General features: G+C 40.1%; 3 protein-coding genes across 4 annotated transcripts; 2 read left to right on the plus strand and 1 right to left on the minus strand.

Annotated features, from left to right (window-relative positions):
• The first annotated feature begins 220 nt into the window (after positions 1–220).
• Positions 221–3,753, plus strand: sla2a (Src like adaptor 2a). Of its 2 annotated transcripts, none has more exons than XM_055160447.1 (8): positions 221–554; positions 923–1,005; positions 1,085–1,184; positions 1,408–1,494; positions 1,753–1,856; positions 2,516–2,668; positions 2,793–2,913; positions 3,377–3,753. In XM_055160447.1, exons 2-8 carry the CDS (start codon positions 933–935, stop codon positions 3,498–3,500), a joined length of 762 nt encoding a protein of 253 aa, XP_055016422.1. In that variant the 5' UTR covers positions 221–554; positions 923–932; the 3' UTR covers positions 3,501–3,753. The 2 variants fall into 2 exon arrangements, with proteins under 2 accessions (XP_055016422.1, XP_020791554.1); XM_020935895.2 differs by having other exon boundaries at positions 230–554; positions 920–1,005.
• Positions 3,754–4,451: 698 nt separating this feature from the next.
• On the plus strand, positions 4,452–10,937 carry trpc4apa (transient receptor potential cation channel, subfamily C, member 4 associated protein a). The gene is made up of 18 exons (XM_055160759.1): positions 4,452–4,620; positions 5,631–5,759; positions 5,840–5,956; positions 6,029–6,086; positions 6,171–6,226; positions 6,336–6,464; positions 6,734–6,935; positions 7,288–7,473; positions 7,551–7,693; positions 7,758–7,889; positions 7,973–8,031; positions 8,106–8,291; positions 8,364–8,454; positions 8,799–8,939; positions 9,111–9,222; positions 9,320–9,432; positions 9,527–9,733; positions 9,888–10,937. The coding sequence occupies exons 1-18, from the start codon at positions 4,495–4,497 to the stop codon at positions 10,023–10,025; spliced, it is 2,325 nt and encodes a 774-aa protein (XP_055016734.1). The 5' UTR covers positions 4,452–4,494; the 3' UTR covers positions 10,026–10,937.
• A 721-nt stretch (positions 10,938–11,658) lies between these two features.
• Positions 11,659–25,016, minus strand: myh7ba (myosin, heavy chain 7B, cardiac muscle, beta a). Its single transcript, XM_055160758.1, has 42 exons — positions 24,920–25,016; positions 24,270–24,373; positions 24,046–24,189; positions 23,815–23,971; positions 23,528–23,555; positions 23,259–23,355; positions 22,594–22,686; positions 22,442–22,505; positions 22,265–22,363; positions 22,090–22,193; positions 21,864–22,002; positions 21,622–21,740; positions 21,050–21,199; positions 20,805–20,975; positions 20,550–20,729; positions 20,339–20,471; positions 20,186–20,259; positions 19,709–19,796; positions 19,516–19,633; positions 19,059–19,182; positions 18,833–18,969; positions 17,165–17,420; positions 16,701–16,943; positions 16,334–16,510; positions 16,108–16,253; positions 15,908–15,998; positions 15,447–15,836; positions 15,193–15,319; positions 14,915–15,033; positions 14,642–14,838; positions 14,354–14,537; positions 14,113–14,278; positions 13,904–14,028; positions 13,682–13,797; positions 13,420–13,612; positions 13,041–13,244; positions 12,772–12,897; positions 12,518–12,688; positions 12,326–12,430; positions 12,151–12,246; positions 11,931–12,065; positions 11,659–11,768 (listed from the first exon to the last, which is right to left on the minus strand). The coding sequence occupies exons 1-42, from the start codon at positions 25,014–25,016 to the stop codon at positions 11,757–11,759; spliced, it is 5,799 nt and encodes a 1,932-aa protein (XP_055016733.1). The 3' UTR covers positions 11,659–11,756.
• Between the last annotated feature and the right edge of the window lie 235 nt (positions 25,017–25,251).

The raw sequence follows: 25,251 nt of genomic DNA on the forward strand, positions 1-25,251 counted from the left end.
ATAGTACTATAATAATACTACCTTTTGTTTCAAAGATGAACATAAAAACAAATGATTATATATTTACAACAAAAAAAACTCAATGTGAAGGCATGTGGATAGAAATTTATAGCTTTTTTTGGTTGATAAATTGCATAAGATTTGAATATGTGAAACTTTTAAGCAAAAAAAAAACAAAAAACAGAGACTTCTGGAAATACTGGAGTAATGACACGACTGCTTTCATCTTTTACATGTCAGTAATATATCTGCACAGCACAAAAAACAGATGACAACACTGGAAGAGATCATAATATGTTAGATTAATGTCAAGGCCCAACGCGTCACAGGAAGCCAGTGGTGGAGCAGTTATAAAAGCCAGGAAGCCGCATCTTCAGTCAACTTCTACAAACAGCTGCACAAACAGAACAGGCTTGAGTGGAACAGTAGAGGAACCTAAGCTCACACTATCAAGGCCTCAAAGGACGCAAACTGTGTGTGGCACTCCAAACATAGGATTTGGGATTTGGGCAAAACTCACTGGACTGAATATACAAATAAAAACTTTATTAAAGGTAAGTTTATATTTAATATTTTGACTTCGAATGCAAAAGTTATTTATTGTTGTTGACTTTCTTATATGCTATTAAGTAAATGCAAGTATTATATTAACAAACAATACATATTTAATTTCAGTTTTACAGAAAATACATAAATAAAAAGGCAGTCACCTGATGTGGTCAAACTGATGAGGATGGAAAATGTTCTGGTTTAGCAACTTCCTGTTTGATCAAAATTTAGTTGCCAAGTTACATATGAGCTCAATAAAATACACTTATTATATGACATAACAGAGATTATTTAGTGTGATCTATTTTGACATAAGGCCACTCTTCTAAATCAGCCTTTCAAGCTCACAGTAGTTTTCTTTCATTTGCAGCAGCCAAGAAAAGATGGGCACATGTCCCACCAGATGCCGCTCACATATGACTGTTTTAGAAAACCGTTCCGTACCTGAATCTTCTGGTAAAATGTTTTAATTTAATCTTTTTTGTTACTCTATATTTTTACATTCTGATTATATCCATGTATTGTGGCTCTACAGCTGTTCAGGAGAGCATCATCGTGGCCCTTCATAACTACCCTTCCATTGGCCAGACAGAACTCACCATGCATATTGGGGATAGACTTACTGTCACATCAGAGTATGTATTCCCCATAATTCCTTACTCATTAATTCCACTTTATAAAAACAACAAGAAATTCATTCACAAATAACTCTTAACTACTGCCCAGTTTGCCATAAAAATGCATACGTATTCTAGGAATTACCTCTATTTTCCATTAAAATGTTTCTGACTTTACCCATTGATAAAATCTAGTGTCATCCTTGCCTGTTACTAATTTGTCCCATTTTGTTTTTCCTAGTGATGGTGATTTTATGATGGTAAAATCACTGACTACAGAGCGTGAGAGCTATATACCCACTAACTGCACGGCTGAAGTAACGCACAGGTGAGTCATCGGTTGTTTAGAGTACGCAGTCATTAGTTTTAAGTAATAAGTCCCACATAGGAAACATGTAAGAAGCCTTTTCTCTCCACTGACATTAAGTATGTTTCATTACTCCTCCAGTGGTAACTTTTAAACACTGGATTTCCCTTACTTGACATCAGCAGAACATTTGTTTTCCATGTAGGGATGACTTGATATGTATTCAACTTACTGACTTGTGACTTTGCTTATGTTGTTTGTTTTTTTGTTTTTTTGTAGGTGGTTATACACAGGAATCAGTAGGTTGAAAGCAGTGGAACTTCTTATGCTCCCACAAAACATAAATGGATCATTTCTAATTCGTGAATCAGAGACAAATAAAGGTATGTTTTACTGTTAGAATTACATATCAAACTGATTCAAGAAGATTGGGGTAGTATAACATATTCAAAGCAAAACTACTGACACTTGAAAATGTAACTGTATTGAGAAAAGCATTTTAAAGTTTCACATTATGCTTATATGTAATCAAGCAACAGGATGTCATCAAACACAAGACCTCTTCAAAACTTAATTTTAATTCACTATTCACTATTAATATTCAACTCTACCTTGCTAAGGTGTAACTAACTTTTTTGGTGGAGGGTCTGGCACCTCCTTGCTGCAATAGCTTTGTTCTTCAGTATGACATCAAATAAATCTTACTTTTATCAAATTGCAGATGTTTTATTGTTCAAAATAGCTTGAAAAACATGCATTCTTATTGTGAATGGGGTTGCCACTCCGCAGATCTGATCTGTGACTTGGCCTGGTAAAGCCACTTGCTTGTCTCTATGAAGATTTATGAGTTTAGTGTCATACTGTGAAGCATACCAAACAAAGCAATGATATCTCTATGAAGACTTCTTTTTTTTTTTTACTTTCTGTTTTTGAATGTTCATTCAAATGCAGTAAAAATGCTAAGGAAATAATAATATGTCACCTGTAGAAGTCACTTGGTATTTCTGGATAAACTTATAAGGATTTTGTATCCTTTCTGCAGACTGTTACTCACTGTCTGTGCTGAGGAAAGGGCCTCATTCATTCATGAACAGTGTGAAGCATTACCGTATATGTCACCTCCCAAACGGATGGGTGTTCATCTCTCCAGGACTCACCTTCCCCAGCCTGCAGCACCTCATCAACCACTACACAGGTGAGGACACATCAGAAATGTCTTAGCCATAACATCACAATACAGATTATGATTATAGTGTATGCCTATGAACACAACAATGTATCAAAAAACAAAGTCCAATGTTGGATGTTGCTTTTTGCAGAGAATGCAGATGGACTGTGCTGCCAGCTGACAAAGCCCTGCTATATTGGTGGTTTGGACAACATCAGACCTACACCAGTGGTCATCAGAAGACCTACTCTGAACTGGAAGGATATAAGCAGGTGAGGCTGAAGCATGCTGTTTTAGAGATTTTGTGCCAAACCAAAAAGTCAGAGGGGCTGGCATGTCAGACATTTTAGAATAAATTCTTAAACTATGGCTCTTACACCTGCATCTGCTAATCTGAGAATAAACATTATATAACATTTCCCCAAGTTTTTTGTTTTTGATTTAAAATGTAATATTATGAGGTTGTGGTTTTACTTTTGGTTTCAGATCAAGCCTTTTTCTCTAGTTATATGTTATTGACAAATCTAATTTGCATTATATTTTCACTTGTTGTGGTAAGTCTATGTTGTTAAGTGTTTATGTTCACTTCAAACATATTTCTTTAAAAGGACAATATGTTAACTATTAATAGTCCTTACAGTGTGGATTGTTTGTGCCTTTTTATAGAGTAGCTTAACTAATCTTGATGTTTCTGTTTTTTTGTTTTTTTTTGTTTTTTTTTTTGGTTTTTTTCAGGTCTGTAATTTTTAGGCAGAAAAGAACAGAGTCAGATAATTCCCTGGTGAGTGAAGGCCTGCGTGAAGCCATCAACTCTTACCTGCAGATGACAGAAGGCAGTGACTTCAGCTGGGACACTTGAGAGAGGACCATAAAAGCAGTCAGAGAGACAACCCTGCCCTGTCTGCCCTAAAGGACACAGTGCAACAAATACCTGCAACACTACACTGTTCAAAGTTGAGTCTGCAAGTCTCAGCATCAGTACAATCTTTGTGAATTAGAAAGGAATGTATCAGAAAATGTGTGAAATGTTGTTAAAGTTAATCTTATTGTAATTTTTATTTATTTGATGTCGTGTTCTGTGTTTATAACCTTGCCTATGTATTAAACTGGATTTTTTAAATGTCTTGTCTAGTTGAATTTTATATGAAACCAGTGTTACTGTATGTACCAAACAACTAGGTGTAATTATGGATGCAATAGGAATGGCATCCAGATATAGCTAAAATTTAAAGGCTCCCTTATAGAGAGAACATGAAATAATATGATCAATAGTTGCAACCTATAATGTAGAATAAGGACCAACTGATGAGTAGGCCTACTGTAGTTCTTTTCAAAATGTAGCCTAGCTATCTAATAGGCCTACTACCCAAATTCAATATCCAACCTTTTGACATACTGAAATAGTCACCTAGTCCTCCTGGGTTATTTTATTTAATCTGACCTAGCCACACAAAAGCTGTTTAATTTAAACTGTTCACTATATGTAACTTTTCTTGAGGGAGGCCACCACTTAGTCTACTTGTTTCCATGGAAGTGTTACTGCCTGAACTGTATGGCATGAGGTCTATATCAGCTTACATAGTCAATTAGGCCACAGGGTTTTTCTTAGAATTTCTTAAAAAACATGCATTCATACTGTAAAATCGCTTGGTGGCATCCCTTGCTTGTCACTGGAGATAGAAAAGTTACATGTGATGTGATGGTACTGTGTACCCACGTTCTGTGGGTGTAACTTTAAAACAGTGAAGCCATCATTGACAGAGCTTCGGTTGCGCAGCAGATGGCGCATTTGGCCCTTATTTTGTAGCGCCTGTGCTGTTCCTGTGAACAGTCCAGTTCAGGAAGAAGAAATAATGGCGACGCTTCAGGGGTCCGAGTCCCCTTTTAGTGGAGCAAAAAGAAGACGTTGTCAGGGCAATATTGTCACAAAGTTCACGATCAGTAAAGTTACTGGCCGCGGATTCAGCCGAGGGACGCAGGTGAGCTCATATTTCAACATAAAGGCAGTCGAAAGTTGGTCGACATAAACCAGGGACTTGCGCCTGGAATGTAGCCTGATCATGAAGACGCTGTACGGAGACTCATTTCGCACCTCAGTGTTTACAAGCTAACGCTAAGAATACTCTCTCTTTATTGTATATATACTGTAAACATATATTGCTATGAGTTCAATGAACACAGATTTGCTAACTGACACGTCAAATTGTCTGCAATCCACCATAAGCTCCGTTTCAAGGGGCTCTTTTGTTGTTAGCACTGTTAGCTTAGCGTAGGCCAAGTTAGCACAGCCATAAAATTTCTGCTAAAGCAATGTACCAGAGCAAACTTGCGACCAGATCAGCTGCGTTGACACATTTATTTAAAAGATGTGGAGTATACTCAGGTACTTCTACTCCTTCGTGTTGTCCAAATGGTAGTGTATGGTAGTTTGATTTGGTAAGCCAGAATAGCTCAGAACATTACGTAACGACATCCTAACCACAATAATATGGTTTCCTTACATGGATACGCCATAACAGCTGTCATCACCTCTGTGTTTTGGTGCTTTCTATTTACTAACGCTATTTCGTTATTTTATTCATTGTATGTGGTATAGATATTTACAAAAAGTGTTTTCAGTTATTCCTTTGACAGGCTTAACTTTACCCCCCTGGACGCTGAAGGTGGCGCAAAACAATGCAAATATGTTTTAAGTTCATTTACAAAGGACCTACAACATACAGTTTAAACGCATCTAAGGGGATGTCCCTTTTAACTGTTTTATGGTCGCTCAAGAGTATTTGGATTGAGGCTCCTTTTTCACTCAAACGCCAACTTCAAATGATTCACACTATACAGTATTTAGGATATTTTGGGTACTGCATTAGCACAGAACAAATCAAAACCAGTATGTACACTGCATTGTCAGTAGTGAGAATAGACAGACTGGACTGTAGCAACATTCAGTAGCAGGCCAACAGTGTCCTCTATATGTTGTGATGTGCTGCAGCTCCCAGGAGGTCTGCTCCAGGAAAGGGATAAACGTGCAAAGTGGCATGGCATCCCCACCCTCCTTCAGAAGCTGTATGAAAGCAGCCATCCCAACAGTGACTTCTCCCAGGCTCACAGTCTCCTTAAGGTAAGTCTGTCTCTGTGCTCTCTCTGCACTAGACTAGACTACTGTATTGGATAAATCTTGTAAAAATATGATGTTTACAGGTATTATCATCACAACTGTCCATGGAGGCCATGTCTTTTGTCACTGAGGATAGAAAGACTGCTCAGGAATCCACCTTCCCCAACACTTACACCTTTGATCTCTTTGGTGGAGTTGATGTAAGTTTGTTTTTGACCTGATATTTCCAATAACACCATTGAAATGCTTACTGATCATGTCCATCTTTCCAGCTGCTGGTGGAAATCTTAATGAGGCCCACGCTAACTATGCAGAAGAAAAAACCCAAAAGTATGACTTATTACCACTGAATAACTGTTTTTGCCAATGTAATATAAGTCATTTTGTTGTTGTTTGTTATCTTTGCTGCTATAGTGAATGATGATTTGGTCAAGGACTGCCTCAGCGTCCTCTACAACTGCTGCATATGTGTAAGTATCTGGTTACATTTTACTCCTTGACCCACTAATCAAAATCAATGTATCAAATGTACATGGGTGCTCTTTGCCACTTGCATTACTTTTATCTTTCCATTTACAGACGGAGGGGGTTACAAGGAGCCTGGCAGCAAGGGATGACTTTGTTCTGTTTTTGTTCACCTTAATGACAAATAAAAAGACCTTCCTTCAGACTGCTACTTTAATTGAAGATATCCTAGGAGTGAAAAAGGTCAGTTAATTTTATTTTTCTGAAATTAATTTTTTAACTCTAGTTGCTTAAAACCTGACATTGACTCTCCTGGCATACAGTTAGTAATTGAAATGGATATGGATATCAAAGTAACTATTATGTCAAATCTTCCCACAACAATTCTAATGTATCTTTACCTTTTCAGACCAATTTCAAGGAGTAGTTTTATGAATTGATCTGTAATCAACAAGTAGAAGATATGATTTATCCATGCATGCATATTTTGAATGATTTGGTTATTTTTGAAGGAGATGATCCAGTTGGAGGGCATTCCTAACTTGTCAGGCCTGGTCCAAAGTTTTGACCAACAGCAGCTGGCAAACTTCTGTCGCATCTTATCTGTCACCATCTCTGAACCGGACGTGGGAAACGATGACAAACACACACTTCTGGCTAAAAATGCTCAGCAGAAACGCAATGCCAGTCCTTCACGAGCTGAGGTTAACCAAGGTAAGCTGAGACAAATCACATAAATGCCTATGCAATTTCTATGCCTAAACCCATGTAAGATATGCTCATTGGGATTTTCAGTAACAATAAATGGTTATTGGATTTTTTTTATTATTATAAAAATGCATGCCCTATTATTAATGGGTATACATTTTTGAACCCGCTCTATTCACCCATCAGAATTAACTAAACTCGGAACTTGCTTTGGGGTTATGGTGAAACATTAAACGCATACTAATGTAAACCATCACCAACTCTCTAGTCACTAATACTCTTCTTACTGTTGTTGCTTTTGTTATATAATGGTTGTATATACATGAGGATTTTTCCCTCCTTTTTTCCCCCTTCATAGTCACCTTGCTTAATATTCCTGGCTTCATTGAGCGCCTTTGTAAGCTGGCCACCCGGAAGGTATCTGAGGCCACTGGGGCAAACTTTCTTCAAGAGCTGGAGGACTGGTACACGTGGCTGGACAACGCCCTGGTGCTGGATGCCCTTATGCAGATGGCCACTGAGGAGGCCGAGCAAAGCAGCACCGGTAACATTGGCTGCATATAGTGGGCTCTCTTGTGTCATAGAAACTGTGCTCACCAATAGTTTTGTTATCCCCTAAAGAATCTTCGGATGAGAGTTCCTTGGCAACCAGCCCACTCAGACATCGCCTGCCACAGTCAATGAAGATTGTCCATGAGATTATGTACAAAGTAGAAGTGCTCTATGTTCTGTGTGTCCTCCTTATGGGCCGTCAGAGAAATCAGGTACTGTACAGAGTCCTTATGAGATTGGTGTTAGTTTCACTTTTAACTTGTCTATTTGGTACAGGTTCACAAGATGTTGGCAGAATTTCGGCTCATTCCAGGTCTCAATAATCTTTTTGACAAGCTGATATGGAGGAAGTACACTTCTTCAAATCATGTGGTGCATGGCCAGAATGAAAACTGCGACTGTAGCCCAGTATGAAGATTTTCTCCTTGAGTTTAGTTTTTAACATTGAACATTTTTACTTAATAATAAAACCAATTATTCTCTTTTTGCAGGAAATCTCTTTTAAGATCCAGTTTTTACGTCTCCTTCAAAGCTTTAGTGATCACCACGAGTGAGTGGAGCATCTAAAGCTTGTCTCTAACATTGAAATATTTGCTTTTTCAAATGATGATGTTTATGTTTCAGAAACAAGTATCTCCTGCTGAACAGCCAGGAGCTGAATGAACTGAGTGCCATATCCATGAAGGCCAACATCCCCGAGGTGGAGGCACTGGTGAACACTGACAGAAGCTTGGTCTGTGATGGGAAGAAGGGTCTTCTCACACGCCTGCTTACTGTTATGAAAAGAGAGCCCCCGGATTCATCCTTTAGGTTGGTGTTATCTGAATGATTGCACACACAAAAGAGGAATTTCTATAAATGTTGCTCTTTATTATTCCATAGATTCTGGCAGGCTAGGGCAGTAGAAAGTTTCCTCAGAGGTGCTACATCTTATGCAGATCAAATGTTCCTATTGAAACGAGGACTTTTAGAGGTAAGTCAAAGTCTATAAGAAATGTACTTTTATTATGATGTACTGTGTAAACTGTAAGGTCCATAAGTAGTGCAGTTCCACGCCATAGATCAAACAGATTTAGAGCGCTGCAGTTAATAGGCGACCTCATAACTCCTGAAACTCTCCTCAAATTAGGACCTGAATTCCCTCTAAAGATCAGAGTCAAATTAGCTTTAAGCTAATATCAGTTAATATCTGTTACTTGATTAAAATCTGGCTAACATAAAATAACACAAGTAGGTCACTGTTCAAATAATGATGTGTATAATGATGTACTTAACTGTACAAAGTTATATTAATTTGACGTGGTTTTGTTTCCACAGCACATACTATACTGTATCATAGACAGTGGCTGTACTTCACGGGATGTCCTACAAAGCTATTTTGATCTGCTTGGAGAGCTCATGAAGTTCAACATTGATGCATTCAAAAGATTTAATAAATATGTGAACACTCCAGAAAAGGTAAAGTTGGCAGACATGCATTTTCAAATAACACTCAACACACATGACAAGGATTTTTTTTTTTTCCTCCCACAAAATTTAGATTTTTAAAGAAATATATATTTAGGCACTGTATGTATGTACATGTGTAGTAAATTCTGTAGACTTGATGTGTTTGTGGGTGTTGTGTAGTTTCAGACCTTCCTGACACAGATAAACAGTTCCCTGGTGGACTCAAACATGTTAGTACGCTGCATTGTGCTTTCATTGGACCGCTTTGAAAGCCAGACTGAGGATGTCAAAGGTAAATACAGCATTGTCACTGTACAGGTTTCTTGTATCTAAAAGGTACACATTTCTGTTTACTTGTGGTTTTTATTTAACATTTGCTTTCTTTGCAGTAGTGGAAGTTTTGTCTGAATGCTGCCTGCTGTCCTACATGGCCAGAGTAGAGAACAGACTGTCCTTCCTTTTCCGACTTGTCAACATCATCAACGTACAGACACTCACACAGGTCTCTAATTTCTAATTAGTCTTTATTTTGTACACATCATTGATGTACACTGACATCTCTGGGTTTCTCTGTTGTGCAATATACCCTTTTTTAGGAGAATGTGAGCTGTTTAAACACCAGTTTGGTAATACTGATGCTGGCCCGAAGGAAAGCAAAGCTGCCCTTCTACCTCAACGCTCTGCGAGAGAAGGAGTATGCTGAAAAGTACCCGGGCTGTTTGCTCAACAATTTCCACAACTTGCTCCGATTCTGGCAGCGCCACTACCTCAACAAAGACAAAGACAGCACCTGCCTGGAGAATGTGAGTCCTTATTTATTTTTCAGTGTGCTAAAGTAATCAGAGAATATTGACAGTGAGAGATGAGCCAAACATTCAGTATCTGTTTCCTATTGCATATTTAGTCATATTGATCTATGTATTACTTAAGGTAACCAGTTTCATTTTTGCCCTTTAGAGCTCCTGTATACCGTTCAGTTACTGGAAAGAGACTGTGTCAGTACTGTTGGGCTCCGATAGAACTTCTCTCTGTGCCATTACCAGCTATATTGATGAGCCCTTTGTGGATTTGGACAAAGACCTTCTAGAGGATTGACCTGTGGGAGTTTGTCTAAGGAAGCAGTCACAGGGAGCATGGAAACCTGGAGCAAATAGACTCCCCTGAGCCAAGCATCCAGGTGCTCTGTGTCTGTTGTCTTTGAATGACTGTCTCACTAGAGGGCGCCGTCACACTTGCAGTGAAATTCTCACTCAAGGCCTCTTCAAAGGATGGGGAACTTGTGCCCACCTTAAAAAACGCTTTAATAGATACATCCGGAAACCTCTGGAAAGGAATTGTGGTGGCTGTGTGCTTTTGGGGAAAATAAATGGAGCCTTTTATAAGGTAGTCTTAAAATTTTATTGGAAAAAAATATATAATTTCACAGACTTGATAATTTCTCCAGTAATGCTCAGTCATGGGCCTAGTTTAATTTATGCCACATAATAGCTGGCCTGCGGAAAAGGCTACAAGGCTGGCGTTGCAGGGGTCTTAAGTCCATGATGTTGATCTGATCTCTGTAGGATAATATATTACGCAGAGAAGTGATTGTGTCTGATCAGCTCACAGGTCGAACATTCAAATCACTCAGCTCCTCACATCCAGATAACCACTCCGTTCAGTGTCGGAAGCTCACCCAGGGACTCTTTACTTTCAGGTTACATTTGTTGACTCCTTTTTATCTTAAAACAAAGGCTTTTAGCTCTGGTAAAAGTAGAATAAATCATTGCACAGATTTTGTTGGTTTTTTAATTGTTTATTACTTTCTAACAAGTTTGTTGATTAAAATATCTTTATTTTGTAACAGAATGTGTTCAAGTTGTAAAAGATATTCTTTGGGAAGAAAATAAACTATGCAGGCTCAAGTGTGCATACATCACACATTGTTTGACTCTGTACAATTTGAGGCATATTTACAATACAAGTGACGAGTTTGGACACTATCAAAATAAAATACAAGAATGACAATCTGTCTTTGCATGTATTACACTTTGTACACAACTGTCTCCTTGTGTTACAAAGCGCACCCAAACCCACAGTTCAATCAAAAAGCTACCTCATGTGTATCTCTTCTCTGTATTGTCCCAGCATGTCAAATATCATAATACATCCACCTACGTATTCTCCTGAATGTACACAAGGCATTAGTTTAGCTAATGCTCTCAGCCTTTCTGCTTTTGTGCTGTTTTGTTGCCGTTTATTCTGTTGTCTTATGTCACAGGATGGTGGATAGACTTAAGTGCTTTTATTATCTTTTCCAACTGGATGTCTGAAGCAGTAGTACTAAACGTAATTGACACAGGGTACTTACTACAAGTTTTTGCTTCATGATCTGCTCGCTATTCTGTCAGTTTTCAGACAAGCGGTTTTGAATAATAAAATGGGCTGCAGTTACACATGACGATGGGGAGCTTTTGTTTAGCCTGAACTGTAAAAATCTGCTGCAGATGTATAAAAATTTTAACAAAGGCAAACCCCAGTTAAGAACTTTGCTGGGCATATTTTGACTTTTACACATGTAAAATATACTGCCACACTATAGCGATATATATATAATTACCTTGTAGAATTGCTTGGAGTGATTGATTTAACATTTTATTTGTAGCTAACAGCTCTTGGTTAATAAAATAATAAAACAATAAAACCTCAGTGTTTTTCTTTGTTTAAATAAAGATGATGAAATGGCAAGGCGAGTTCAAAAGTCTTTATTGGCACAAATCCACAGAGTCACACTCAGCTGTCTAGGCTGGCATCCTCTGGTATGCTCAGCCGCTGTTGTCCGCAGCATCACTCGGCATGCTGAAAAACATGGCCAGTAGATGTTTATTAGCAACAACATACACAGTTACTAGATGATGTCATCTTCAACACTGCTAAGTTTAGCTGGTCACTTTTAATAAGTTTGACCGAACAAGCTTTTGTCATATGATGTGTCTAACTTCAAATGACTTGTGCTCTGACCTTGCTGCCTTGGTCACGGGTGCGCACACGGAGCTTGTTGACCTGGGATTCAGCCATTTCAGCTCTCTCCTCAGCATCATCCAACTCATGCTGCAGTTTTCTGTACTTGGATAGATTGGTGTTGGCCTGCTCCTCCTGAACATAACATTTTAGTAATTTAGTCATTAGTCATTTCATTTATTTGGTTTGGTTTTGTTGAAAAGAAATTATTTGGACTCACCGCTTCTTCTGCCTGCCTTTTGTAGCTCTTGAGTTTAGCCTGGAGCTTGTCAATGAGGTCTTGAAGACGGATCATATTCTTTTTGTCCTCCTCTGCCTGCATTAACAAACTTGATTATAATGTACTGTATGCGTTATTTTACATGTGCATGCATAGTCCACTTTGATTGTTTTACCTGGTAGGAGAGCTCTTTGATTCTCCTTTCATACTTGCGTACTCCTTTTTGATACTCCTGGCTTTTCTTTTGCTCAGCTTCCAGTTCATTTTCAAGTTCTTTAACCTAAAATCAGAACCATATACCATGCCAGTTGGAGAATGGTAAATTGATATTTAATAATGAATTATAATGACATTGTGTGCTGCTCACCCTGGCCTCCAGCTTTTGCAGTTGCTTTTTGCCCCCTTTAAGAGCAATCTGTTCAGCCTCATCCAAACGCATCTGCAGGTCTTTGATGGTCTGCTCCATGTTTTTCTTCATCCTCTCCAGATGAGCGCTGGTGTCCTGCTCTTTCTTCAGCTCCTCAGCCATCATGGCCGCCTTAGTTCATACAGTGCAAATTTTAACTGCTATGAGATCTTAAACAAGTATTTGCTAATAATTGTAGTGGACATAGCTCTTACGTCAGTGATGGCCTTTTTGGCCTTCTCTTCTGCATTACGGCACTCTTGCACTGCTTCATCCACCTCTCCAGACAGCATGGATAGATCGCTTTCAAGTTTCTTTTTGTGATTGATTAATCCAGTGTTCTATACCAAAAAGTTAACATTGTCAAACTATTTAGTTGTAAAGTATTCATTATTAGTTTGTCAAAATGCATTTTGCAAATGTAATATGTCTGACAATATAATGATAACGTGTCCCTCCACCACATGCTGTGTAGTTTACTGACCTGAGAATGCAGCAGGTTGACCCGCTCAGTGGACTCCAGCAGTTCGTGCTCGGCCAGTTTTCGCGCGCGATCGTTCTGTTCCAGTAGCGAGCGCAGCTCCTCCACCTCCGCTGCTAACAGGGTGTTCCTGCGCTCCGTTACCGCCATCTGCTCCCTCAGCTCCTCATTCTTATGAACTGTATCATCCAGCTCCAGCTGAACATCCTGGGAATCATCAAGTTTCAATATGTTGTGTTAATCATGCTTTTTTCTATTCTATTTCTATACTATTATGCCTTAGGATTGTTTCATATAGTGTTTCATATACTTGTGGAATTAGATATTTATTGTCTTTTGAGAGATGTGTCTGACGAGCAGATGGCTCTATGGGGGTATTTACCTTAATTTGGACCTGTAGGTTCCGAAGTTGCTTCTGGGACTCTGAGGCCTGTCTGTTGGCATGGTTCAGCTGCACTTCCATCTCATTCAAATCACCCTCCATCTTCTTCCTCAAGCGCACTGCTTCGTTGCGAGACTTGGCTTCAGCATCAAGTGTAGCCTGCATGGACTCCAGAGTTCTCTGGTGATTACGCCTGTACAGGGGGCAGTAGTGAGTCAGACAATCATCTCCTGTGAAACAAAGGTAGCTTTGTGATGCTCACCTCAGGTTGTCTAGCTCCTCATCTTTTTCAGCCAGTTTTCTGTCCAGATCTGCTTTGATCTGGTTCAGCTCCAGCTGGATGCGCAGAGTTTTACTCTCTTCATGTTCCAGAGTGCCCTAAACAAATAAGAACATTCTAAGAGTCATGTGGCTACAAGGGGAAAGCATGTGAAACACAAATGACTGAAGTGGGCTACATCACACAGACTAATATAATCCATACTTCAGCCTCTTCCAGAGCAGCTTGAATCTCACTCTTCTCCAAGTCCAAGCCCTTCTTGATTTTCTCCAGCTCATGAATGGTTTTAGATCCCTGACTGATTTGATCAGTCAAGTCGGTGATCTCCTCTGTTGAACAGAAGACAGTTATTACAGCTTAAATCCAGGGATACTGACATTTCCCCTACAGTGTGCCTTCTTGTGAGGTTGTACCTTGGAGGTTCTTGTTCTCTCGCTTGAGGGATTCCAGATGTTCCAGTGTCTCCTCATAGGAGTTCTTGAGTTTAAAGAGTTCGGTGCTCAGGCTGCGAGACTCTTTCTGAGATGTCTCTAACTCAGTCTGACATTCCTCGTACTTTTGCCTCCACTCAGCCAGCACCTGCACAGAATAACATCAGTCACAGAGACTTTGTGCTTGTAGGAATAACTGGTGCTAATTTCTAATCTGCACTACCTTGTCAAAGTTGCGTTGCTTCTTGTCCAAGGCAGTAGCTGCAGCATTGGCTCTCTCCAGGTCAATGACCAAGTCCTCAATCTCAGTTTGGAGCCGGTGCTTAGTCTTCTCCAGCGAGGAGCATTTGGCATTTGATGCCTCCACAGTCTCCTCCATTTCCTGGAGACGCACCACCAGCTTCTTCCTAAAGAGGTGTCGGAGCAGAACATTATTATAACACAGGAAAACAGAGCAGAGCCAAATAAAAATGTAAGAAACATGTGTGGGTCTTTGTAACCCCTGACTCACTTGGCCTCCTCAAGCTCCTCAGTTCTCTGGATAGCATCAGTCTCGTACTTGGTCCTCCACTGTGCCACCTCCACATTTGCTTTGGATAGAGCTCTCTGTAGCTCCGCCTTGGTCTCCTGCTCCTCATCATACTGCTCCCTCAGGAGGTCACAGTCATGGCGAGATGACTGCAGTGCGTGAGCCAGAGCACTCTTGGCCTGAACACAACACAAGGGTCATTAGCTGGAATAAAGACTGCTTTCAATCAAATGTCTTATTCTGTCTGAGGCTGACCTTGTTTTCCTCTTCCAACTGTTTCTTGAGCTCCTCCACATTTTGACCCAAAGAGTTCTTAGTGCGCTGGAGTTGAGACACCAGAGCCTCCCGCTCTTCAAGCTTCCTGGCAAGCTCGGCTAAATGGACAAGTGTCATTAGAATCTATCTTAGGCAAATCATTCAAAACTTTTAACATCCTATTACTCTGCATTTTGAAGGAAATTAAGTTTAATACAAATATTTATGCCTGGCCGAGACATAAGAGACTGCGCTTATTGATGTAGTTGGATTCTTACCACTCTCAGCCTGAGCTCGGGCCTTCTGAGTGTTGGTCTCACTGAGTTGCCTCTGGAGCTCCTCCACTTTAACTTTCGCTTCGTTCATCTGGTCTTCATAAGAGCGGCACATTTTCTCAGAAGTGGCCTGTACATTACACATTGGTATTGTGTGTTAGCCCCTTTATAAACATATTCAATTTTGTATTTTTTTTATATGAATTTTGAACATTGATTTACCAGCACTTATACTTAGTGTATGAAATTGTACTCACCTTGGCTTTGGACAGTTGTTCGACTGTAGAAGCCAGGTCATCTACCTCCATTTTGGCCTCACTCCTCTCCTTCTCTAGCTTCTGCTTGACTCTCTGAAGGCTGTCGATCTGCTCACTCAGCTCAGCCACACTGTCTGCATGCTTCTTCCTCAGTGCCGCCGCGGTGGCCTCATGGTGCAGCATGGCTTCCTCCAGATCCCGCCGTAGTTTCAGGAAGTCTGCTTCTCTCTTCTTGTTGATCTCCACCTGCGCTGAAGTGGCCCCTCCAGCCTCCTCCAGGCGCTCACTCAGTTCCTCCAGCTCTCGGGCCACATCGCCACGCTGCTTCTCCACTTTGGCCCTGCATGCCCGGTCTGCCTCCAGCTCCTCCTCCAGCTCCTCACTGCGAGCCTTCAAGGACCAAACTACTGTTATCACAGAGATATCAGCACTGCCAAGCATTTAGTTATATAGTTATATACCTGTAGCTCTTTTATCTTTTTTTGCAGCTGGTTGACCAGAGCTTGCTCATCTTCAATTCTCCCACTCATCTCATTAATCTCAAAGTCTTTCCTGAAGACATAAGAAGAACCAAACAATGTTAAAAGGTATTTGATACGCAATATATACAGCAGTTTGTTAAAATGACAGACAAAATTAAAGGCAAAAAAGGTTCAGTTACTTTTTCAGCTTCTCATCAAGTTGCTGCTTGTCATTCTCTAGGTCCATAAGAGACTCCATGGACAGCTTCAGATCACCCTCCAGTTTGCGGCGAACACGTTCTAGGTCTAAACGGATTTTCTTCTCCTGTTCCAGAGAGCTCTCCAGCTAGTTTGGAGGAAGATGAGCATAGATGTCAACAGCCAATTCATCTCCAAAGGTTTGTATAAAGTGACAGTTAAACTCACATCATCAACTTGCTGCTCCAGCTTGGTCTTGGCCTTGGTCAGGGAGTTGACTTTGTCTTCCTCTGCCTGCAGATCATCCAGGGTCTGCTGATGGGCCTCCTGAAGAGCTTTCTTTTCCTTGGTCAGCTTCAGAATCGTTTCATCCAGAGCTGCCATTTCTTCAATAAGGTTCTTCACCTACAAAGGGTTAAACACTACATCAGCAATGAAGTTCTATTTTACACAAAATAAAGTTAAACATTTTAGCATTTACATGACCCAAGCATATGAAATATTACTAATAATATGCACCAAAGAATAAAGGAAAGTTAATAACAACAATATTATGACCACATGCAAAACATGGATATTTATTCTCTGTTCTGACCTTGTTCTCGGTGGCATGTTTCTCCTTCTCCACTTTGGCCAAGGTGATCTCCAGATCATCGATGTCCTTTTTGAGCTCAGCACACTCGTCCTCGAGCTTGCGTTTCTTGGCGAGTACGTTGGCGTTCATCTCCTCCTCGTCCTCCAGCCTCTCCATCAGCTCCTTCACTTTGGCCTCCAGCTGAATCTTGGACTTAATGAGCAGGTCACATCGGTCCTCAGCATCAGCCAGGTTGTCTTGCTCCTGTAGCACACAGAACAGCCGTCACTACAGGGTGTGGATGCAGTCGATCAAACACTTACTTTATTATTTTTGTCTTCTCATGCTATTTAGTGCTAGTCTATGCAACTATTATTCATTTGGTTTAGTTAAATTATTCATGTGAGTGGATTTTATCTTTCCTGGTAGTTTGATGGCATAAATTGTAATTGTAAGGCTTCCACAGTGCTATAGAGGAGTCATACCGCTTGAAGTTGCAGGGACAGGTCGTTCTTCTCTTGGATCAGGCTGACCTGCCGCTCTTCCAGCTCCGTTCTCTTCTGCTCCGACTTCTCCAGAGCCTCCTTCAGTTTGTTCAGCTCGTCCTTCAGAGAGGCCAGCTCCTTCTCTGTGGCTGCGCTCTTCAACAAAGGCTTAATTTTGAAGAAGAGTTTCATCCATGGCCAGTGTTTGACCGCGTTAAAAGCTCGAATGTTCCACTGGATAATCATCAGGGCCTCTCTGAGAAGAGGGCAAAGCAAAACAGTGTGGTAAGTTGATAGTTAAGCCAATGAGGTTATTATTTAGTACTTATTGAGACTCAGATTGTATCTTACATCTTATATAGGTTACAAAATTAGTGTAAACACAAGTTTAGAAGAAAAAGAAAGATTTGAGTAGCTAAGTTTTTTGGCTTTGGATTCAGTATGTGAGTAAATATTTTGATCATAGAAATATGAACAGTAAAGTTACAATCATGAGACCAATTGATCTGTATTTAAGCATTTGTTTTTACTTTTCAAATTAACTTTTTGTCCTGCTATCTTTGTCCAATCTTTTTTGTGTTTAAGGTTTCGAGTAACTGGCTGAGGTTGCAAAGGTCAGATGAATTTATCCTGGACTTTCCCACTTATAAATTCATCCGCTTGTCCTTGCCCGTTTGATTTTTTGGCACACCTTTGCTTGTGGTGCATCTAATCATACACCCAATGTTATTTCATGTGCTCCCAAACTAGATGCACACATTGATTTAGTCTCTGTCACCCTAAATATGGAAACTCAAGGACTTTGTGTACTGTTTGTAGAGTGAATTTGAGGGGTAACCTTTGCAAGTGAGAGAGGGTGGAGAGCCGGCTGCATTTTTGACATGACTCCACGCTGTGTGCCTCTCTAAGGTGAGCATGTGCATTTATTTAGAAACCAAAGCCTCCTGTCCAGCCATGGCCTTTAATCCTCTGTCACCCGCCACATATCCCGCCAATGTACCCGCTTAGAAGTGGAGGCGCCGTGGACAAAAGGGCCCAGGCCATGGGGAGTCCGGGGTGGGTGCATGTATTTTTAGGGTGGGCCCAAGCAGCAGCTGCCACTTGACACATGTCACCACCTGGCTCTGAGGACACCATCAGCATTGTCTCATTTAAACCGTGCTCGGGAGAATGGACTAAACCCACTGTGTATCTTATTAACAGTGAGGCCACACACGCCCACGGACCATAGAAGGACACACACACGCTACGCACACGCTGATAACACTGCCCTGCCCATTCCTGGCATAGCTGAAGCAGGGAGTGAACATTGGAGTAAAGGGTGGGACACACAATGGACTGGTGGTCCAAAAAAAATACACACCATTATCTAATGGGATAATCATTTTGGAATAATTTGACAGAACCTTCAAATTACTTTACATATCTATACATAGAGCTACTATCCATGGATTTCTCCTGAGTGATGAAAATCACTGTAGCCATAGCAATTAACAATTCAATACAAAATATTATATTTTTTCAATCGAAAAAGTCCTCAAAAAGTTGCACAGAAACCCATGAACAGTAGTTAATCAAAGTTTAATAAAAGTGAAATATTTACATCTAATATTATTGTGGACATCTGGAAATTTTACAAAGTCATGTAAAAATCTGTGCTAGACTTACTTCCTCTCCATCATCTTATGCAGCTCCAGTCTCATAATCTTTCCTCGGGCCATGGCCTGCAACATCGTCAGGCATTTGGCCAAACGCTGGTCTCTCAGTTCTTCTAGGTGACCCAGCAGCCCGGCTTTAAAGAAGACCTGTGACACAGCAGAATAGACCCATGAGGCTACACACTCTGTGTGTAGCCTCATGGGTCTAATAAAGTGTGTTTCTTTACTGGTCTTACCTTTGTGTGTCCAAACCTGTACTGGTTATGATCGATGTCTAAGGAAGCCAGCAGTTTCTCAGCAGCTTTTCTGCTGTCCATAAACTTGTCGTCTGGGATGGCTTGAGGGTTTAAGATTCGATAACTGAGTGAAAAATGTGATCAAACCTATAATTAGTGATGATCCTATAATTAGTGATTCAAACTTTGTGATAGCATGTACTGTTGTCATTTCTAGATGTAAATGTAAATGTATAATATTATGTGGTATATTATGTTGGTATTTGACCTGAATATCTATATCGTGGGACGCAACAATAGTCAGTATAATATCCAAATTATACATTAGCCCACCTCAATACAATATGCCTTTACGTACTGTTTTACATTGCATTACATTGTATTACATTGCATTACATTGCATTACATTGCATTTGTTGGATGTGGCCCCGTGTGTTTTCCTCTTTGAATGCCTTACCGCTGTTTGAACTCAGCATAGAGTATGCGATTAGGAAAGCCCTTCCTGCAGATTCTGATGCCCTCCAGGACACCATTACAGCGCAGTTGGTGGAGCACCAGGAAGGGGTCCATGATCCCTAAAAAGGAAAATGAACTTTATTCACATAGAATCTGTCATCAAAGATACTACACAGAATGTGGTGAGTTATTACCGGGAGTCTTGGTCTCATTTGGGATGATACAGCGGACAAAGTGAGGCTGAGTGCTTCTCAAGTTAGTCATCAGCTTGTTAAGGTTTTCCTGAAGATATGAAGAGAAAAGCAATTGGAAAAATGCCCAAATCAGGTAAAAAAAATAAATAAATAAAATTCAATATACAAAATATTTTGGATTTACATGTTTTAATATATTATGGTATGAACATACAAAAATAAATGAGTTCATCAATTTTCACAATTATTTTTGAAAGTCTTCTTTTGTGCTTTTTTCACATGCATTATTCTACGTCAGCTCTTGGTGTAAAGTGAAGGGAGACAGCACAGACTTAAAGTGATGTTCATGTGATCATTGCCCTAAACATCACTGCAAGTCTTAACGGCCTCCATCCCACAAATCCAGAGAAGAGAAAAGCCTTCTCCTCCACCTGCTCCAAAACAGAGCACGAGTCGACTCTCACAGCAGTATCTCACCTTATGAAGCTGGGACACAGTCTGGAACGAAGCTGCTTTTTTTCTCTTCTCCTTGCCCCCAGACTTGGCTTCACCTGTTGCTGTTACAACAGTTTTATCAGTAATATAAGTTATTATAATATTATTCAGTACAAATAAGTTTAAATCTGCTACCTGTGTCTGAGATAACATAGTTCTCATACAGTGAGGCCAGCAGCTTGTTGGCTGATTTCTGAAAACATGCTACAACTGTCTCATTTAGGGGGTCTTTATTTTTATCAAGCCAGCCAATAATGTTATATGGTACCTGCAAAGCCAACAAACAATTACTTTAAAGTAAACTTCAAAATCATGTTTTTGAGTGAATGGAAAGCTGTTTCCTCACCACGCCAGCATAATGCACCAGTTCAAAATGGGCCTCAAATTTCCGCTTCTTGTCCGGTCGAGGCTTTTGGAAATTGGGTGACTTTCCAATGTGATTGTCATACAGCTTGGCTTTAAAGCTGCTGTCCGTGGCCTTTGGAAACATGCACTCCTCTTCAAGGATGGACATAATTCCCAGAGGCTAAAAGTAAAAAGGAGCCTGTTATAATCCTAAAGATCTATGCTGACAGTAATTTAATATTTAGTCATAGCTTACCTTTTCAATAAGATCAATACAAGCCTGAAGATCAAGACCAAAGTCAATGAAGGTCCATTCAATTCCCTCCCTCTTGTATTCTTCCTGCTCCAGGATAAACATGTGGTGATTGAAAAACTGTTGCAGTTTTTCATTTGTGAAATTGATGCACAGCTGTTCAAAGCTGTTGAGCTGCAGAAAAAACAAAAAAACAGAAGTGATAAAGCAATAAATAACACGTGATACTATATATTTACGCCACTTACTTCAAAAATCTCAAAGCCAGCTATGTCCAGGACTCCTATGAAGAACTGACGAGGCAGCGAGGTGTACAGAGTGCGGTTAATGCGTCCCACCAGCCACTTGAACATGCGGTCATACGTGGCTTTGGCCAGAGCGCCGACTGCGTAAGTAACCTACACAACAGGCGACAGATGTCATTCTCATGTATGGATCCTGTTGCTTAGCTACCAAATCATGGTACATAAAACACGACCAAATATAGCGTCTTATTTTACACTGTGTGCTTCTTATTATACAGTAGTAATGGTCATTTTTATATTTAACCAATTTTTTCAATCTCAGTTTCAATTAGGTGAAAATAACTTATTTGCTATGCCTAAGCCTATAGCCTAAGACACTCACTGTTTGTTTGGGCCCATTAGACTCTATGGAGCAAACACTCTAATTGCTCAATATTCAAATAATTACAATTTCAAAGCTAAACCACCCACCTCTAATTACACTTATGGTAGCCCAACAGCATTGAATCTGTACATCTCCTCCCATGCTTTTTATAATAAAGAATGATGTTAGCTGTCTTGGACTGCTTTCTTACCTGTTCTACATTCTGTCCCTTTACAACATACTCATTGCCCACCTTCACTCGAGGGTGCAGCAAACCTTTAATGAGATCAGCTGAACTGACTCCCATCAGGTAGGAGGCCTTGTCTGCACCTGTTCAGAAAACACAAATTAAGACATGTTTTGCATAACTTTTACAGTTAAAAATTACTTTGCTATATGGACTGAAACACTACATATATGAGACCAGTGATAATGTTTTCAAATGTTGTGTACTTTCAGTGCCGTCAGCCTCTGCCTGTTCTTCGCGCTGTTTTTGCTTAAACTTCATGTTGCCAAAATGCATGATGGCACCAACTATTTTATAGCAGCCATACTTCTCATCAGGCAGGAAGCCTAAGATATCCATGGCATGCTAAAAAAAATAAAAATGAAAATGGGCTTGATTTTAAAATACACAATCAATTGTCTTATATTGTTTCTAATGGAGAAGGGCTCCTACATCAGTAGCCAAGAGCTCCTGTCCATCATCCAAGTTCTCCACAGTGGTCACTCCTTGGGAGCAGAAGTGGTAGTCATAGGGATTGGACGACACCAGCAGCATATCTGCAAATAACACAGAGTTAGTATTAGTCAAGACAGTGGGCATATGCTGCTGTGCTGGGCAGTGTACTGACCTAAGAGCTCAGGTTTCTTCTGAGACATGATCTGGTAGTAGATGTGGTAGCTACGCTCCCCAGGCTGCTGAAATATCACTCTGGATTTTTCCAGAAGATCTGAATCAGGGGAACAGAGAACTCATTAAGACATCAACTATTTAATACTGCATAAAAAGGCCCCTTTGACAAACTTACATATATCGATGTCAGCTGAGGCCAGTTTGCCAGTAGGTCCAAAGTGGATTCTGATAAACTTGCCCTATAGGATAGCCAAAAATAAAATTTGTATTCACAATAAATGGCAAAAGAAATAGTTGTGCATAAATGAGAACAAAATCTCTGCTTACAAAGCGCGATGAGTTGTCATTCCTCAGCGTTTTGGCATTTCCAAATGCCTCCATAGCAGGATTTGCTTCAATTATCTGGTCTTCCAGAGTCCCCTAATATGGACAGGCATCATGTCAGTTTATGGAACAGATTCAGATATTGTTTTTGTTTTTTTCAGACTTACCCCTGTTTTAGTGGCAGGACCTTGCTGCAAAGCCAAAAAACGCACATCATAAATAGTTACATAAAAACTATAAATGAACCAAATGATGTTATGATTGTTAAAGTTGAAGTAAAAAGTAAAATGGCGCAAAAATAGGCAGGAAAATGGATGAAAAAATGAATATCACGCCATATCACAACTTCAAGTCAAAAAATCATGAGTGAAACAAAAAAATCACACGTTAATTGATTTTCCAAAATTAAAAAATGGCATGAAAAGGAGAACTGTAAAAATAAAATAGAAGGGGAAAATGTGGCTGTAAGGGGCCACACAACACGAGAGGAAGACTCAAACATGAAAGTTTTCATTCACTATAGGGACAGAGACGGGAGTGTATGGACAAGGTTTTAAGGGAACATGGTTTCTGAGATAAAAAATGAAAACAAAAATCAAATCAGAAAAAGCTAAAGCTTGAAAAAGGGAATGGGAAACAAAAAGAAGTGGATGCCATTACGGCCTTACTCCTTTCTTAGCAGTTGTTTCCCCAAGAGCTGCCACAATGGCAAAATACTGAATGACACGTTTCGTGTTGACAGTTTTGCCAGCACCGGATTCTCCGCTGAAGTGGTGTGGATATGACATACAAAAGGCAAAACCCGTCACAAAATAGAAAAAATATATAAAAAATATATACATGACTCAAAACAAAAAATGTTTGGTGCTTTCTGTGTGGTTGGTTTACATAGATAAATAGGCCTATAATATTTTTAAAGGACATTCTCAGGACTTACGTGATAAGCATGGATTGGTTCTCTCGATCTGTCAAACAAAAAATTTGTTAGATAGCTATACATATATATGTGCATATAATAGCCTAATTATTGTAACTAATATTTTCTATTGGATTTGAGTAGGGCCTATTCTGTTGCAGCAAGGTTAGTGTAACTGGCCTGTTATAATAGGCATAGGCCTGCCAAGGTGGACTAAAGTTTGAGACAAATTATGTAAAACTAATAAAATGTCAGTCTTAATCATTGCAGGGTTAATTGCTGGATGGTCATATTTTGGGTGAACTTACTGCGCAGCATGTCATTGTAAGCATTGTCTGCGATGGAGTAGATGTGTGGCGGCGCTTCTGAACGCCGCTTCCCTTTGTAGGCGAGAACCACCGGGGCAGTGTACACCGGGAGCCACTTGTACGGATTTACGGTGACACAGAACAGACCCGAATACGTCTGCACACAGCACACACACAGTGACTGTCACAGAATTCGTGGCATTTGAGTTACCAGCAATGATTTAAACTCACGTATATCATCCAGGCCGAATAGCGCCTGCGCAGGTTGTTGAGCACGGAGGCCTCGTTGAGGTGGGTCAGCATGGCCATGTCTTCGATCATGTCATACTTAGGCGGGTTCATCTGCTGGATGTCCGAGTCCCTCACGGTCAGGGTCTAAGTTCATGGTCCCACAGTTCAGCCACAGTCATCCAATTATTGTAGGTAATTCGTGTTTTTTTTAATGAGACTGTTACCTTCCCATCTTTTGTCTCGACGATGACTTTGTCGCCGCTGAGCTCCTTGATCTCAATCTCGATGTAGGCTTCCTTTTCATCAGGGATCCATGCCCGCTTTTTTCCTGCAACAGATACTAGATTAGATCCTTCACAAAACACAATATTTAGGCCCACAATCTAACCAAAATGTAAGTTTATCGGATTTTATTTCTCTAATTTTATGCATGTCTAAACTAACTGCAACTCACACTTTTCATAGACTAACTTTAATGAACAGTTCAGACTGCACCGTGTCAGCTTCTTGTGATTAAACAGTCTATAGGTTACGGAAGGATAAGATGGAAGAATCGTAGGCTACCCTAGTTTCAGAGGCCTAATCAAATTTATCAAAAGTATAACAAAGCACAAACAGTAGACTTATTATTTTAAAATGATTGTTATCATTGTTATTTTCATGTAGCCTAGTGTGTAATTTTGTAACCCAGCATTCAGAGTTTATAGGCCTCTGTGCAATTTTAAGCCTTAGTCTATCTAAATTAGTTGTTTAATATTATAACTTTATATCATAAATTAGCCTATTAAAGCACATGAAATTACTTAATTGATTTACACTTTTTATCTTAGGTGTTTAACTTCAGTTTTCTGTGTTCAGGTGCTTGTCAGCTTACCATCAAAAGCGAGAGTCTGCGCCGCCAGTATCTCCAGCTCGGTTTTGCGCAAAAACGGTCCAGCCTCCCCAAACTCCTTCATGTCGAAGCGGGACATGGTGAGGGCTCCTCCCGGGCTCAAGCACCGGACTCACAGCACACACCGGACGCACTCTGAACACACGGCACACTGACGAGGCGTCCTCTGGTAAGAAAATAAAATAGTCAGCAATTGTTTTGGATGGAAACTATTTGTGTTCACGTCAAATTTTCCACAAGTGATGAAGGAGTCAGCTGTAAGAAACCCTCCACATGTCCCCAGTCAATGTCCCTCTACTTCCCGGGAAAAGCTT

The sequence above is a fragment of the Boleophthalmus pectinirostris genome, unplaced genomic scaffold (genome assembly GCF_026225935.1).
Source record: "Boleophthalmus pectinirostris isolate CB_2022bp ecotype Guang Dong unplaced genomic scaffold, ASM2622593v1 HiC_scaffold_3, whole genome shotgun sequence".
NCBI lineage: Eukaryota > Metazoa > Chordata > Actinopteri > Gobiiformes > Gobiidae > Boleophthalmus > Boleophthalmus pectinirostris.